The 16,160-nt window shown below is 44.4% G+C and overlaps 1 protein-coding gene across 2 annotated transcripts in view; it reads left to right on the plus strand.

The window, feature by feature from the left end:
* Window positions 1-16,160, plus strand: part of snx29 (sorting nexin 29) — a 751,140-nt gene that overhangs the window by 335,151 nt on the left and 399,829 nt on the right. The window contains exon 15 of one of the 2 annotated variants that reach the window (XM_070856732.1): window positions 11,542-11,686. The exons of the other annotated variant lie outside the window; for it this stretch is intronic. Coding sequence (XP_070712833.1) covers window positions 11,542-11,612 — 71 coding nt within the window. The 3' untranslated portion in view covers window positions 11,613-11,686. Of the gene's footprint in view, window positions 1-11,541; window positions 11,687-16,160 lie in introns of those variants that run through there. 2 annotated transcript variants of the gene reach the window in all.

Here is a 16,160-nt window from a genome sequence, read left to right on the forward strand (position 1 = left end):
AAACCACATTGCCCTTCCATGATCAGCATTGAGGCTGCTTGCTGCTTCTTACCCCTGCCGTCGGGACCGACACCACGGCACACCGCTGCCTCAAGCACTGAGGCTGCTTGCTGCTTCTTGCCCCTGCCGTCGGGACCGACGCCACACCGCTGCCTGAAAGGCCTGCCTGAAGCACTTTCACACAGCTAGGAACATGGTTTATTTAATCTTTTCTTTGCTTATAAATTTTTATTCAGGTTGGATTTATTTGTATAATATTTGTATAAGTATAACTAAGGATTGATTGTAGAATTTAATGACTTCCCTTCCCCCCCACCTTGTTCCCGACGCCTAATTTGTAACCTGCGCCTGATTTTTTAATGTGTAGACAAGGTTTTTTCAAGCGTACAAAAATCTTCACTTGCTCCATTCTAAGTTAGTTTGGAGTACGTTTTCACTGTGGAAACTTTCAAATCAGGCGTCAGTGGCTGGACACGCCCCCTTTTGGAAAAAAAAACTCTGTTCAAAAATGAAACTGTTCTACCTGACTAGAAATGCAGAAAACTTAAATGTGGAGAATTCTGATTTCTAAGATACTCCGTTCTCCACCAGTTGCTCCTAAAAACCAGGAGCAAATCATGTGGAAACTTGGGGCCCATGAATTTATGTAACAGCTAAATCATCCTCACTGGTAGAACTTTGCTTACAATATTGATTTATTTTTCTGTTGTTGTTGAATTGGCAATGATGCACATGCTCGCTTTCTCACTCGTTCTCCCCTTGTCTCTCTGCTTGTCCTCTCTCTGACCTTTGCTCTCTTCCCCTCTATCACTTTCTCTTCTTCTATCTTTCCCTCCCTTTCTCTCTTCCCCTCTTCCCCCCCCCCCCCCCCCCCCCCGCTTTTCACGTTCTCTTCTTCCTCTTGCAATCTCCCTTTCTATTCCCGTTCTTATGTCATTTTGAGATTTCTATCTGTAGATGGCTTTGGAAGATGAGAATGCTGAAGTTAAAGTTATTAAATATTCAGCCAGACCTGGATTAAATTTACTTGCAATAGAGCTTGTCAAAATGTTAATGGCATCTGTACTTGAGAGAATGGGCACATCGAATGCAAAGAATTAAATTTACAAGCTGAAATAATGATTGCACATTATTTTACTCCTCTTGTTGCACAGTTAGTAATGTATAATTTTATACCATTCGAAATATTTTTGCTGCTGACTAGACTTAATCAATCTTTGTCTTTCTCACGCTCTTTCCACCTCTCTCTCCACCTCTCTTGCTCCCTTCTCGCTCTCTTCTTGCCCCTTCTCTCGTCCCCTTCTCTCGCCCACTCTCCTATTGATAGATTACTTCAGTTTGATAGGTTGGGGAAGATCAGGGGTTGTATGTATATGCTACGCAAGGGTAGGGCTAGGTTAGATGTTCGATGGTTCTTCTTTCACAGATGATAGTTGGCCTTTGAAACAAGGTCATGTGGTGAGTGCTGACTCTCTGCAAACCTTCAAAAGACAGCTGGACCGGTACCTGGCTGGAGAGGAGATCACGTCTTAGCAAACGGTAGATGAAATATCAGGTAATATAAGCATAGTCAATGTGGTCTCCTGGACTAATTTTCGACCGCCTAAAGAGTCGAAGAGGAATTTTTCAGGTACTACACCTAATTGACCTTGGTTTTTTTATCTGCTTGCCTCTCCCAGGAGATTACATGGCTCCTGGCGGGTATGGGAAGTCTAATCATAATGCTTCATGCATCACAACTGTGTGGGGCAGTCTTGATAGAACTAGTTGTTTTTTTCCTGCCTATCATTTTGATATATTCATATGTATCTAAGGAGGGTGGATGAACAGAGAGACCTGGGAGTATATGTACACAAATTGTTGAAGGTGGCAGAGCAGGTTAAGAAAGCTGTTTTTAAAAAAAAAAGCATCCTGGGCTTCATAAATAGAGGCATAGAGTACAAAAGCAAGGAAATAATGGTGAATAAAAACAAAATGCTGGAAATCTCAACGGGTCAGAGGCATCTGTGGAGAGAAACAGAGTTAACGTTTCGGATCGATGACTTTTCATCAGTACTGGAGAGTGTTCAAAAAGAACAGATTCTCAACAAGCATTGAAAGGGGGAGGGGAAGAAAGAACAAAAGGGAAGGTCTGTGATAGGGTGGAAGGCAGGAGAGATTAGAGAGACAAAAGGGATGATGGGCCGAATTGAAATGGTAATGGCAGGAGTTAGAAAAACATTAGTCAAGGTAGGGTGTGAATGGCAAAGGGTCATCGACCCGAAACATTAACTCTGCTTCCTCTCCACAGATGCTGCCTGACCCGCTGAGATTTCCAGCATTTTCTGTTTTTATTCCAGAATCCAGCCTCTGCAGTATTTTGCTTTTGTGTTGAAGTAATGATGAACCTTTATAAAACACTGGTTTGGCCTCAACTGGAGTATTATGCCCAATTCTGGGCACCGCACTTTGGAAGGATGTGAAGGCTTTGAAGAGGCAAAAAAGATTTACAACAATGGTTCCAGGGATGAGGGACTTCAGTTTCGTGGATAAACTGGAGAAGCTGAGGTTGCTCTCAGAGCAGAGAAGTTTGAGAGGAGATTTAATAGAGGTGTTCAAAATTATAAGGGGTCTAGACGGAGTAGTTAGAGAGAAACTGTTCCCATTGGCAGAAGGGTCGAGAACCAGAGGACACAGATTTAAAGTGATTGGCAAAAGAACCAAAGGCAACATGCGGAAAAATGTTTTAACACAGCGAGTAGTTAGGATCTGGAATGCACAGCCTGAAAGAGTGGTGGAGGCAGATTCAACCGTGGCTTTCAAAAGGAAATTGGATAAATATCTGAAGGAAAATAATTTGCTGGGCTACGGAGATGGGCGGGGAGTGGGACAAGCTGAAGCGCTCTTGCAGAGAGCTGGCACAGGCTCGATGGGCCGAATGGCCTCCTTCTGTGCTGTGACCATTCTTTGATTCTATATATGTTCGAACTCCAGCGTATAGATCCATAGTGGGTCGAAAGGGAGATGGCAGTGGGGGGGGAGGGGAGGATTTATAAGAGGCTGGAGTTGGAGGACAGATTCAGGGGAGCGGCAGTTGTAGGGCTGGAGGGGAGAGAGATAGAGAGTGCTGAGGCAATAAAGGGGTTTAAATATGACGATTAAAATTTTGAAATTGAGAGATTGAAGGACCAGGTGCTAATTTGGGTCAGCAAGGACCGTGATGATTGGGATAAGATACAGGCAGCAGCGTTTGGATCAAATTAAGTTTATCGAGTGTGGAGAATGGGAGGCTGGTCAGGAGAACATTGGAATAGTTGAGTCCAAAGGTGACAAAGACATAGATTAAGGTTTTAGCAGCAGATGGGCTGAGGTGGGGGCGGAGGTAGAAAATATTACAACAACAACTTGTATTTATATAGCACCTTTAACGTAGTTAAACGTCCCAAGGTGCTTCACAGGAATATTATGAGACAAAATACTCCGAGCCACATAAGGAAAAATTAAGGCAGGTGACCAAAAGCTTGGTCAAAGAGGTGGGTTTTAAGGAGAGTCTTGAAGGATGAAAGAGAGACGGAGAGGTTTAGGCAGGGAATTCCAGATCTTGGGGCCTGGGCATCAGAAGGCACAATATAGGGTTAGAAGCTCAGCCTGGGTTGAATAAAACGCCATGGTTGCAGGAAGTCTGGTTTATCCTGAAACAATGGCTGGAAAGGGGGATATAATTGGTGTTGAAGATGTCGAGTTTGTGGCAGGGGCCAAAGATGATGGCGTTGGTCTTCCCAACATTTAACGGGAAGAAATTGCAGTTCACCCAAGGCTGGATGTTGGACAAGCAGTCTGACAACACATTGGCAGTGGATGGGTCAAGAGGTAGAGTTGGGTGTCATCAGCATAAATTTGAAAGTGAACTCCATGTTGTCAAGAGGCAGCACATAGATGAAGAGGAGGAGGGTGCCAAGGATAGATCATTCGGGGACTCCAGAGATAACTGTGCAGAGAGATGATGAGAGGCCTTTGCTGGAGATGCTCTGGCTATGATTGGATTGGTAAGAGTGGAACCAAACTAACATAGTCCCACTGAGCTGGACAACAGAGAAGAGGTGCTGGAGGAGGATGGTGTGGTTACCCATGTCAAAAGCTGCAGAGAAGATGAGGAGGGATAACGTATCACATTCACAAGAGGGTATCATTTATGACTTTGGTTAGGCTGGCTTCAGTGCAGTGGTAGGAGCAGAAACCTGATTGGAGAGAATTAAACAGGAAGTTGCGGGAAAGATGGACACTGATTTGGAAGCTGACAACATAGTCAAAGACTGGAAAGGAAATGAAGATTGGGGATGGGCAGTAGTTTCCAAGGGCAGAGGGGTTGAGGGTTGGTTTTTGCATAGCGGAGTGATGACAATTGTTTTGAAAGGAAGGGGAATTGTAACTGAGAAGAAGGAACCATTTACAATGTCTCTTTTTCTTTCTCTCTGCTTTTGAAGATGGTAATTTAAACCATTTATAATGTATCTTTCTCTCTCTCACTCTCTGCTTTTGAAGTTGGCAATTAAACCATTTAAACATTGAGGACACATATGTATCACTCAGAATTAGAGATAAGAGACAGGCCTATAGTTTGGAGAGATTCTCACCTTTATCTCCCAGATTCTGTGAACTTTGCAGTTGCTCTCTCTCTACTTGCTCCTTATTTTATGCCTTTCTATGCCTCATTGTGATTATTCTCTATCTCTATCTTACGCTGCTGATCCTTCTCACTCCAGAACAGCTTGCATTTATGGCACTAATATAAGAACATAAGAATTAGGAACAGGAGTAGGCCATCTAGCCCCTCGAGCCTGCTCCGCCATTCAATAAGATCATGGCTGATCTGGCCGTGGACTCAGCTCCACTTACCCGCCCTCTCCCCGTAACCCTTAATTCCCTTATTGGTTAAAATTCCCTTATTGGTTAAAAATATGAAATAAATTGACCACACATTTTGTTTATAATGACACTGATGTTTGTATAAAATGGTTATTATATTGCATCTTTAAAATGGTATGCATAATTTATATTCAGTAATCAAAACTACAATGTTGCTCTCTGATAAAAGTTCTTCCTTTTAACATTTCTAAGTCAGTTTTTTCTTTCATAATTGAAGAAGCAAAATGGTGACTGATACATAAAATCAAATCTGGACAACATGATTTACAAAATAACCAGATGAGTTTAGAATAGGACGTTTCCGTGCACTTAGAAAATATTGCTTAGAAGCTGAACTTAGCATTTTATCAGATGTGTTCATCTTGTTACATATATATTACATATATACACATTCTGAACAGGCTGCGTATGGGCGCGTGTTTGAGTTTGTGTGTATACCTGTCTGTTGAGAGTTTCTTGCTGCCATTAGGATTATATTTGTTGAATTGGGTGTCTCCCTTACTCCTGTCTTCAGTTGTCTATGGAATTTTCACCAGGACATAGTGACTTGCTTCCTGAATTCTTCCTGCACTTTTGACTAGTTTGCAACACAATTGCTTCAGATCACAATTTGAAAGTTCCTACCAGCACTTGTCACTGATGACTTGTTATTTTTTGATTCGCAACAGTCTACTGCGTGAATGTAAGCGATTAAACAGGCAAGATATTAAAAAGCTTTAAATTGTGGATTTGCTTAGTGTGGTTTAACAAGATATAAATAAAATATCTTCAATTTGGGAGATGCTGTATGGAATAAAAACAAAAATATTGGAAATACACAGGTCAGTCAAATCTGGAGAACTCTTTAGTTATATTCAAAATGTGCATTTGTGTATTCTTCCCACAGTTGCTGACTGACCTGTTGTGCAATTCCAGCATTTTCTGTTTTCAAATTTGCAGTTTTTCTTCTTTTTAATAGGTTACTGTTTACAGTTTTGTGCAGCAAACCAAACTATCACATTCAGGCGCAGATTAGGTTCATTGCATTGTGCCTGAAAGGATTTTATTCTCGCATTACAAGGCAAGTGAAAATTATAAACGTTTGCAAGAATGTGCATTTTATGGACTGCGGTGAGATTTCTATTTCAATAAATTGAACCATAAAAGATAGATATTTATAGAATTTATGATTCACATTTAAAATACAATACAGGTTATTTTGCTGTGCTCAGTGTGAGGGAGGAGGAAGGGACAAAAAGACAAGAAATGTCAAAATAAGAATAAAGGAGAATAAGAAAAGACCATAAATCTTTAATGCTGCATCAAATTTTGCTCTGCTAGAGTATAGTTTTCAGCTAATACAGGTTAATAATTATTTCTCGTGAACTGCTAAATACTAAATTTAATGTAGCAATTAAATAGTTCCCACTTTAACAAAGGAAGGAACAATCATTTCTAATTATCTCTGCTAAGCTGTTTATATTGATGCCCTGTCTTTTAGTCATCTCTGGCTTGACCCATTAACCTTTTGAGGTACTCACATTTGCATATATAACGATCACTAAACTCCAAAGAAACTATTTATTTAATTATGTGAAGCACTTTGCAATGTGTCAGTGATGTGATGAGGTACATTTAAATGCAGGTACTCTGTATTTCTTTTCAGATTTTTTATGCAGCTAATTTATGGCACATTCTCTGAATGGGCAAATTACTTGCAAACCAAACTTGAGTTCACAGGCAATAACTTCTTCATTGCTCAGTGGGGTCTAAATATGCCATCTGTTCTACTTTGCGATATTCCATGGTGATTTCTCAACAGGACCATTTGCATGTTATATATAATATGTATTTGTAATTCACATAATTTTTCTGCTTTGACTTTGGACTGTCCTTTACCAAGATGATTTACTATATTGGTGATTTTTTAATATGTATTTTTGTTTTTAGAATGCTTTAAAATTGCAACTTTGTAAAAGCTTTTCTATTGTGTGTCCAGAAAATGAATAAGATGATCAAGCTTATTGTCCACTAAAGCAGCTTCTTCTGTATTGATTTACTCAGACATTTGGCAGCTGGAACAGCTGGACTGTGCATGCACAATAACTTGGATAACTTCCAGCCAGCTAAAATATCACCATTGCTGGCAAAACTTTCAGGAAGACTTTTCAGATGCTTTACTTGCTTATTTTAATGAGAAAATCCTTTCCATGATGGTGTCTGAAGTGGATTGTGCAAAGGTTAAGATTTTGTGCATCCACACGAATGTTGAGAATTAGTGTAATGCACAATGTTCAACAACAACAACTTGTATTTACACAGCTCCTTTAACGCAGGTGACGGTCACAGAGGTAGGTTTTAAGGAGCATCTTGAAGGAGGAAAGAGAGGTAGAGTGGCGGAGAGGTTTAGGCAGGGAATTCCAGAGCTTCGGGCCGAGGCAACAGAAGGCACGGCCACCAATGGTTGAGCGATTATAATGAGGGTGCTCAAGAGGGCAGAATTAATGGAGCGCAGATATCTTGGGGGGGTGGGGGGGTGGGGTGGGGTGGGGCTGTGGGGCTGGAGGAGATTACAGAGATAGGGGGGTGTGAGGCCATGGAGAGATTTGAAAACAAGGATGAGGATTTTGAAATCGAGGTGTTGCTTAACCAGGAGCCAATGTAGGTCAGCGAGCGCAGGAATGATGGGTGAGCGGGACTTGGTGCAAGTTAGGACACGGGCAGCCGAGTTTTTGATCAGCTCAAGTTTACATAGGGTAGAATGTGGGAGGCGAGCCAGGTGTGCGTGGAATAGTCAAGTCTAGAGGTAACAAAGGCATGGATGAGAAGTGGCAGCAGCTGAGGCAAGGGCGGAGATGGGCGATGTTACGGAGGTGGAAATAGGCGGTCTTAGTTATGCTGCGGATATGTGACCGAAAAAGAATTTCAGGGTCAAATATGACGCCAAGGTTGCGAATAGTGTGTGTGGTTCAGCCTCAGACAGAATTTGGGGAGAGGGATGGAGTCAGTGGCTAGAGAGCGGAGTTTATGGCGGGGAATGAAAATAATAGCTTCGGTCTTCCCAATATTTAAGTGGAGAACATTTCTGCTCATCCAGAACTGGATGTTGGACAAGCAGTCTGGCAATTTAGAGACCGTGGAGGGGTTGAGAGAAGTGGTAGTGAGGTCGAGCTGGGTATCATCAGCGTACATGTGGAAACTGATGCTGTGTTTTTGGATGATGTTGCTGAGGGGCAACATGTAGATGAGAAATAGGAGGCAGCCAAGGGTAGACCCTTGGGGGGCACCAGAGGTAATGATACAAGAGCGAGAAGAGAAGCCATTGCAGGTGATTCTCTGGCTACGGTTAGATAGATAAGAATGGAACCAGGGTGAGTGTGGTCCCACCCAGCTGGACGATGGTGGAGAGGTGATGCAGAAGGTCGGAGTGGTCAACCGCGCAAAGGCTGCAGACAAGTCAAGAAGGGCGAGGAGGTATAGTTTGCCTTTGTCACAGTCACAAAGGATATCATTTGTGACTTTGATGAGAGCCGTTTCGGTACTGTGGCAGGTGCAGAAACCTGATTGGAGCGATTCAAGCATGGAGTTCGGAAAAGATGGGCACGGATTTAGGAGGTGGCAACTACTTATTGTCAGAAGTGAGGGTGGAGACAGGAGAGAGGGGTTTAAGAAGACGATTAGCAGTGGAGAATAGAAGCCAGGGTTTATCTTTACATTCCAGAATGATTCTGGAATAGTGAGCAATTTTGGCAGACGAGAGCAGCACCTGATAATGCTTCATGTGGTCCAGCCAGATCGGACATTGAATGGAAACCAGTTGTCTGCCATATCCGTTCAAGTCTGCATCCCGTGGACTTAAGGCAGCGAGAATGAGGGCTGTACCAAGGGGAATGGCCAGGGTGAGGAAGAGTAATTGTTTTAATAGGGACGAGGGCATCAAAGGTGGTGATGCCACAGTGATCTCTACCCCCCCACCCCCCACAGCGATCTCTCCCCCCGCCCCCCACAGCGATCTCTCCCCCCGCCCCCCACAGCGATCTCTCCCCCCGCCCCCCACAGCGATCTCTCCCCCCGTCCCCCACAGCGATCTCTCCCCCCGCCCCCCACAGCGATCCTTCCCCCGCCCCCCACAGCGATCCTTTCCCTCCCCTGCCCCCCACAACGATCTCTTTCCCCCACGTACCCCCACAGCAGTCTCTTCCCCGCCCACACACAGCAATCTCTTTCCCCCCCTCCCCCAGCAATCTCTTTTCTGCCCCCCTAGCGATCTCTTTCCCACCCCCACCCCAGCGATCTCTTCCCCCCCCCCACAACGCTCTCTTCCCCCTCCCCCCCCCCACAGCGATCACTCCCCCCCCTACCCCCATCCCACAGCGATCTCTCTCCCCATCCCCCCACAGCAATCTCTTCCCCGCCCCCTCCATAGTGATCTCTTTCCCCTTCCTCCACAGCGATCTCTTCCCCTCCTCCACAGCGATCTCTTTCTCCCCCCCCCCACCACAACGATCTCTTCCCGCCCGCACACAGCAATCTCTCCCCCCTCCCCCCCACCGCCAACAGCGATCCCTTTCCCTCACACCCCAGCAATCTCTTACCCCCTCCCACCCCCAGCGATCTCTCCCCACTCCCCTCCCCCCCCAGCGATCTCTCCCTGCCCCCCTCCCCCCCCCAGCGATCTCTTTCCCTCCCACCTCAGCGATCTCTTTCCCTCCCCCAGCGATCTCTTCACCCCCCTACCCCAGCGATCTCTTTTCCCCCCCACCTCAGTGATCTCTTTCCCCTCCCCTCAACCCAGCGATCTCTTTCCCCCCCCCCAACCCAGCGATCTCTTTCCCCCCCACCCTCCCCACAGCAATCTTTTTCCGCCCCCACACAGCGATCTCTTCCCACCCCCCACAGTAATCTCTCCCCACCCCCCCCAACAGCGATCTCTTCGGCCCCTCCCCACAGCAATCTCTCTCTTCTCCCCCCCCCACACAGCGATCTCTTCCCCCCCCCCCCCCACTCCAGCGATCTCTTCTTCCCCCCCCCCCAACAGATCTCTTCTCCTTTCTCACCCACCCCCCCCCCCCACAGAGATCCCCCCCCCCACCCCCAGTCTCAGCGATCTCTACTCCACCACCCCTCCCTCACCCCCAGTCCCACCCCCACCCCACCACCAACAGCAACCTCAGGCCGGCAGTCTCTGGCCTCTCGTCAGTGCTTCTCGGGTGGCAGAGCTTGACAGCCGTGCCAGCGTGCGCACAACTCTGGAGCCGATGATTCACGAGTCGAAAGACTTCCTCTGCCTGCCACCGACCACTGCATTCCGCTCCCGGTACCGCTGAGAAAAGTGGGATGAATCTCCCGCCCACTCGGCTCCAGCGGTACCGGACAGTAAAAAAAATCACACACCGTCCGGGGACTACCGAAAAATGGGCGGAACTTGTCTTTGACCAAATTCGGGCCCCATAATTCTTTCTTTAACCCTTTCCCTGCTGAAGATAATGACTGATTAATAGATATTAGCTTGAATACTAGTCTATCTAACCTCATCAAACCTCTAAACGGTTTAAGTTTTAAACTTTTAATTTTGGGATGCTTTTTCTTTAAGCTGAGATTCCATGGAACCTCTTTATATTTTCTTTCTTTCCTTCCATTCTGTTCACTGTCTGTACACCATTTATGTCAAAGAGGATGCTGGGGAAACCAGCTCCCAATTTTCTAATAATACTCACTCTGACCAGTAGGAGATGTCATGTTGCACATCCAGATCATTCTACTTATCCTTTTCTGCTTTTATACTTGTATAAAGATGCCTGGAAAATGAAACCCCAAATACCTCTGCTCTTCTTCAACCCAACTTTCTCCCATTCAAAGTATAATTATTAGTTTTTAAAAAATGTAGCATCGCATATTAATGACGTTGAATTCCATCTGCCACTAGTTTGCCCATTCCACTATCTTGTCAATATTCTTTTGGTCTTCAGAAATTCAGAAGAGTGGAAAATACACATATCTGGTAACATGCTTTAATGAGGGCTGATATATACAAAAAATAAGTTCAGAAGAGTCAATATGGTTGGAGATCAAATGTAAAAAGAGATTATTACATTAATGGGGTTGTACTTGTAATACTTTTCAATTCTACTCTAGAAATGAACTCGGGTGCTATGTTTGCATTTTTATGGGCTTGTTAACCTGCATTGCTACATTTAATGATTTGTGAATCTGTACTCCTTTATCTCTTTGCTGCTCCAACCCATTTAGACTCTTTATTTTCCAAGGAGTATGTGGCCTCCTTACTCCTACCAAAATGCACCAGCCCACATTTGTCAACATTGAAATTCACTTACCATTTACACGTCCATTCTGCAAGTTTATTAACAACACCTTGTATTTTGTCACCATCTGCCTCAGTATTAACCACCCGCAATTCAATGTCAATTTTGATGTGAAGGCGGAATTGCCACTTGGTGAGTCAAAACTAGATACAAATTGTTAAGCTTTTTTATTTCATAGTAAGAAAAACATACAGAGGAACCCATTAGAATCCGATTCACTTAGTTCACTTATCCATATAATACTGTAAAATAATGAATGTGCTGTGCTACCCCACATTAGTGGATTGTCTTACTTAATATGAATAGAATAACTCCTCTGTCTTCTGTCCTACAGCCCAGAGCAGAACCTCCTTTTCCTGTAATCTTCTGGTCTTTTCAACTTTCTTGGAGCAATTTGCTGGCTGACTGTGTCTCCTTTTACAGCTCTCTTTTTTGAAAGCCTAACCCATGTGACAACTTTTAGTGAAAATTGACTACACCTCCCCACCATGAGCAGAATCCACCAGCCCAACTTGGGAATGACTCCTAAGTTCAAATGAAAAGGGTTTTGCAGCAGCAATGAGTGTGAAGCATCACTGGAATGTCAAATTATTATTCATTGTCTCTTGGTCACTGGTTCGAACATGCCATCACGAGTTTGAGCTGTACCTGCTAGCCCTGCTTGTAAAAGACGATCCATACAGGAAAACCCGAAATACTAAGAAAAAACAAAAACGATGTATACTTAAAATGCAAAAGCATAATTGCAACCCAGTAACGCACGTTGTTGATAGCTGTGTAAATATTTAAGCATTGTTTTTGTTCCATGATATCAACTAAACCTGTAGAGTATGTTAGAATCCTATAATAGATTCCTAATCATCATTTATTCTCTAATGTAGCAGTTGTATATTTTCTTCAACCTATCCAAGCTGAAATCATTATAAAAATGTAAATAAATATAATCATGTAGCTATTGTCTGTGTCGAAAGCTACATTCTTCCTGATAGCAGTTCCACCACTTAAATGAGAATGAGATGATTGTGGCATAAATTACCAATAAATCTTGATAAGTAAAACTCATGCCAACCCAGGAGACTTAACTAAATGAGCATGGAGTGCACTGACCAGCGGAATAAGAAGCAGCTGAGCAAACATCACAGCAACTAAATGAATAATGCAGTAAAAGTAATTTCACTGCAGAGATTTAATTCCTCTTTAATTTATTGGCATACTCTGTCAGGCCAATTTCCAGGTAAAAGTAATACTGGATTTGAATTTTTTTAAATGTATTCGTTTTACAGGATGTGGGCATCACTGGCCCATCCCGAATTGCCCTTGAGAAGGTGGTGGTGAGCTGCCTCCTTAATCCACTGCAGTCCCATGGTGAAATTACTCCCACAGCGTTGATTTTGTCGCAACGATTTGATACAATTGAGTGACTTGCTGGGTCATTTCAGAGGCCAGTTAAATGTTAACCACATTGCTGTGGGCCTGGAGTCACTTATAGGCCAGACCGAGTAAGGACGGCAGGTTTCTCTCCCTAAATGACATTAGTGAGCCAGATGGGTTTTTACGACAATCTGGTAGTTTTATGGTCACCATTACTGATACTTGCTTTTTAATTCCAGATTTATTTAATTAACTGAGTTCAAATTCCCCCAGCTGCCATGGTGGGATTTGAACTCCCATCTCTGAATTACTAGTCCAGTAACATACTCACAATGCAACCGAACCCCGGATGTCCTGTAATCCGATTTAAAACTATGAAATGCTCAAGACTCCTATATTTAAAAACGAGTTCCTTTTTTAAATGTATCATTTTGTAAAAATGTCAGTGATGTTGCTACATGGGATTATGACATGGTTGCATGAACAAAGACATGGCTCAAATAAGATCAGGAATGGGTTCTTAATGTTTCTGCTCACCAAGTATTCAGGAGTGAGAGAGGAGGAAAATGACATGGGTGCGGGGCAGTACTGATTAAGGATGTGAAAGTTTTAAATAGAAAGGATATCCTCGATAGTTCTAGGACTGAATCTATTTGGCTTGAGTTGAGGGACAGAGGGGGAGCAATACATTGTTGGGAGATTTGTTATAGAACTCTAGACAGTGAGAAGGCGAGAGATGAGCAAATTTGATGGCAAATTTCAAAACCATGTAACAAAAATATAGTAATATTAGAAGACTTGAATGTGTTGTCGCCTCCCAAATCCATGTCCCTCTTTCCCGCAATTCCATGAATCCCTCCGATCCGGTTTCTACGCCTGCCACAGTACCGAAACATCTCTCATCAAAAGACACAAATGACATCCTTTGTGACTATGACGAACACAAACTATCCCCCCTCATCCTTCTTGACTTGTCTGCAGCCTTTGACACGGTTTGACCACACTATCCTTCTCCAATGCCTCTCCGCTGTCGTCCAGCTGGCTGGGACTGCACTTGCCTGGTTCCATTCTTATCTATCTAATCATAGCCACAGAATCACTTGCAACGGCTTCTCTTTCTGCCTCCACATTGCTACTTCTGCTGTCACCCAAGGATCTATCCTTGGCCCCCTCCTATTTCTCATCGACATGTTGCCCCTTGCCGACATTATCCGGAAACACAGTGTCAGTTTCCACATGTACGCTGATGTGAGCTCTACCTCACTACTACTTCTCTCGACCCCTCCATGGTCTCTAAATTGTCAGACTGCTTGTCCGACATCCAGTCCTGGATGAGCAGAAATTTTCTCCAATTGTATATTGGTAAGGCTGAAGCCATTGTTTTCGGTTCCCGCCACAAACCCCATTCTCTAGCTACTGACTCCATCCCTTTCCCCAACCCCTGTCTGAGGCTGAACCAGACTGTTCAGTGTCATATTTGATCTTGAAATTAGCTTTCTACCACATATCTGCAGCATAACTAAGATCGCCTATTTCCACCTCCATAATATCACCCGCCTCCACCCTTGCCCCAGTTCATCCATTGCTGAAACTCTCATCCATGCCTTTGTTACCTCTAGACTTGACTATTTCATGCACTCCTGGCTTGCCTCCCACATTCTACATTGCATAAACTCGAGGTGATCCAAAACTTGGTCTTAAAGGAGGAAAGAGAGGTGCAGAGGTGAGAGGTTTAGGGAGGGAGTTCCAGTTCAATGCAAACTGGGTATATTCCTTTGAAGAGAAAAGGTAGAGCATCTAAAGCTAATGTGCCTTGGATGATAAAGGAAATAAAAGCAAAACTGAAAAAGGAGGCTTTTGACGAATCTCAGGAGCAAGATTCAGTTAATAACCTGGAAAGTACAGGAGAAAATTGAAAATATTAATATGGGAGGCAAAGAGAGCTAACGAGAAAAGATTAGCATGGAACATTAAATTTAACCCCAGAACATTCCATAAATATATAGGGCTAGAAATTTGGCAGGTTTGCACCCGTTTAGCGCCATGGTGAAGCTGAAAAAGTAATTTTTTGGGGCACTAAACGAGTCGTACAAAATGTAGTGCCCGATCGGAAAATTGAGCAGCGGTTTTGCGCCACTGCTAAAAATTATTGCCGACCCGTTTTTTTTGCTGTTTTTATGATGTCAGTCGGTGTGCAATGCTGCGCTATCGCTGGGGGCAGAAAATTCGCTGATATCGCCGGCCTAAAAACACGGCCGAAGAAATCAAGTCTTACCAGGTCAGACCCACAACGCAAACGGCGCCATCTTGAAAAATGGAGCAAAAGTTCATTGCATAAAAGAATTTGGAGGGAAGGCTGTGTTTTACACACTGAGCTTTATGTTAGTTCATAGTTTTTAAGGATATTTAAGAACGTTTAAAAGAATGGGGGCTATAATATCTCTGCCATTATTCCTGGCCATTTTCTATGTTGCATCGAGCTGGAAGAAGGCTTATTCGACAGCATTTTGAGTGTAATCGAAGAGCTCGCAGACATATGGGGAGGAGGCCTTACCCCCCCACGAGTTTACAGGGAACAGCGCTCATATCTGCAGCACTTCCAAAAAGAGGTGGTTACAGAGATATGCCAGCTGATAAAGGCAGACCTACAACCTACCAGCAGCATCAGGACTGTACTGCCTGTCGAGGTGAAGGTGACTGCGACACTTCCCTTCTATGCCTCCGGCTCCTTTCAGGCATCAGCAGGGGGGACATATGCTCCACCTCGCAACACGCTACACATAGTTGCATTCGCCAGGTGACTACTGCACTGTACGCACACAGGATGGACTTTATAAACTTCCCAATGACCAAGGAGGCACAGAATGTGAGGGCTGTAGGTTTTGCACAAATTGCTGGCTTCCCCAAGGTTCAGGCTGCCATTGATTGTACGCACATCGCCCTGCGAGCACCTTCAGAGGATCCAGAGGTTTACCGAAACCGAAAGGGATTACAATCCCTGAACTTACAGATCGTTTGCGACCATACTCAGTGCATCATGGCAGTAAATGGACAATTTCCAGGGAGCATCCATGATGTTTTCATCTTCCGTGAGAGCACTGTCTCATACCTGTTCGAGTGTCAGCCACAAGGCCAGAGCTGGATGCTGGGGGACAAAGGTTATGGCTTCGCCACCTGGCTCATGATCCTACTCTGGAACCCTCAGACACAAGCCGTGCATCACTATAATGACAGCCATATAGCCACAAGCAACATTGTCAAAAAGACAATTGGAATGTTCAAGCAGCACTTCCGATGCCTGGACCAATCTGGAGGCTCCCTGCAATACTCCCCTCAGCAGGTCTCTGAGTTCATTGTGGTGTGCTGCATGCTACACAACTCAGCCATCATGAGGGGGCAAGATTTGCCACTGGGAACTGCAGGACCATCTCGGGAGAGTAGGAGGAGGACCATGAGGAGGACGAGGAGCCTGGCGATGAGCCCATCCCACCATCCCCATCACCACCACAGGGGGAGGCCTCGTGGAGCTTTCGCCACTGCAAAAGCCTTACGTCAGCTTCTCATAATTCATCGCTTTGCTTG

This window comes from Pristiophorus japonicus, chromosome 15, assembly GCF_044704955.1.
Source record: "Pristiophorus japonicus isolate sPriJap1 chromosome 15, sPriJap1.hap1, whole genome shotgun sequence".
Lineage (NCBI taxonomy): Eukaryota > Metazoa > Chordata > Chondrichthyes > Pristiophoridae > Pristiophorus > Pristiophorus japonicus.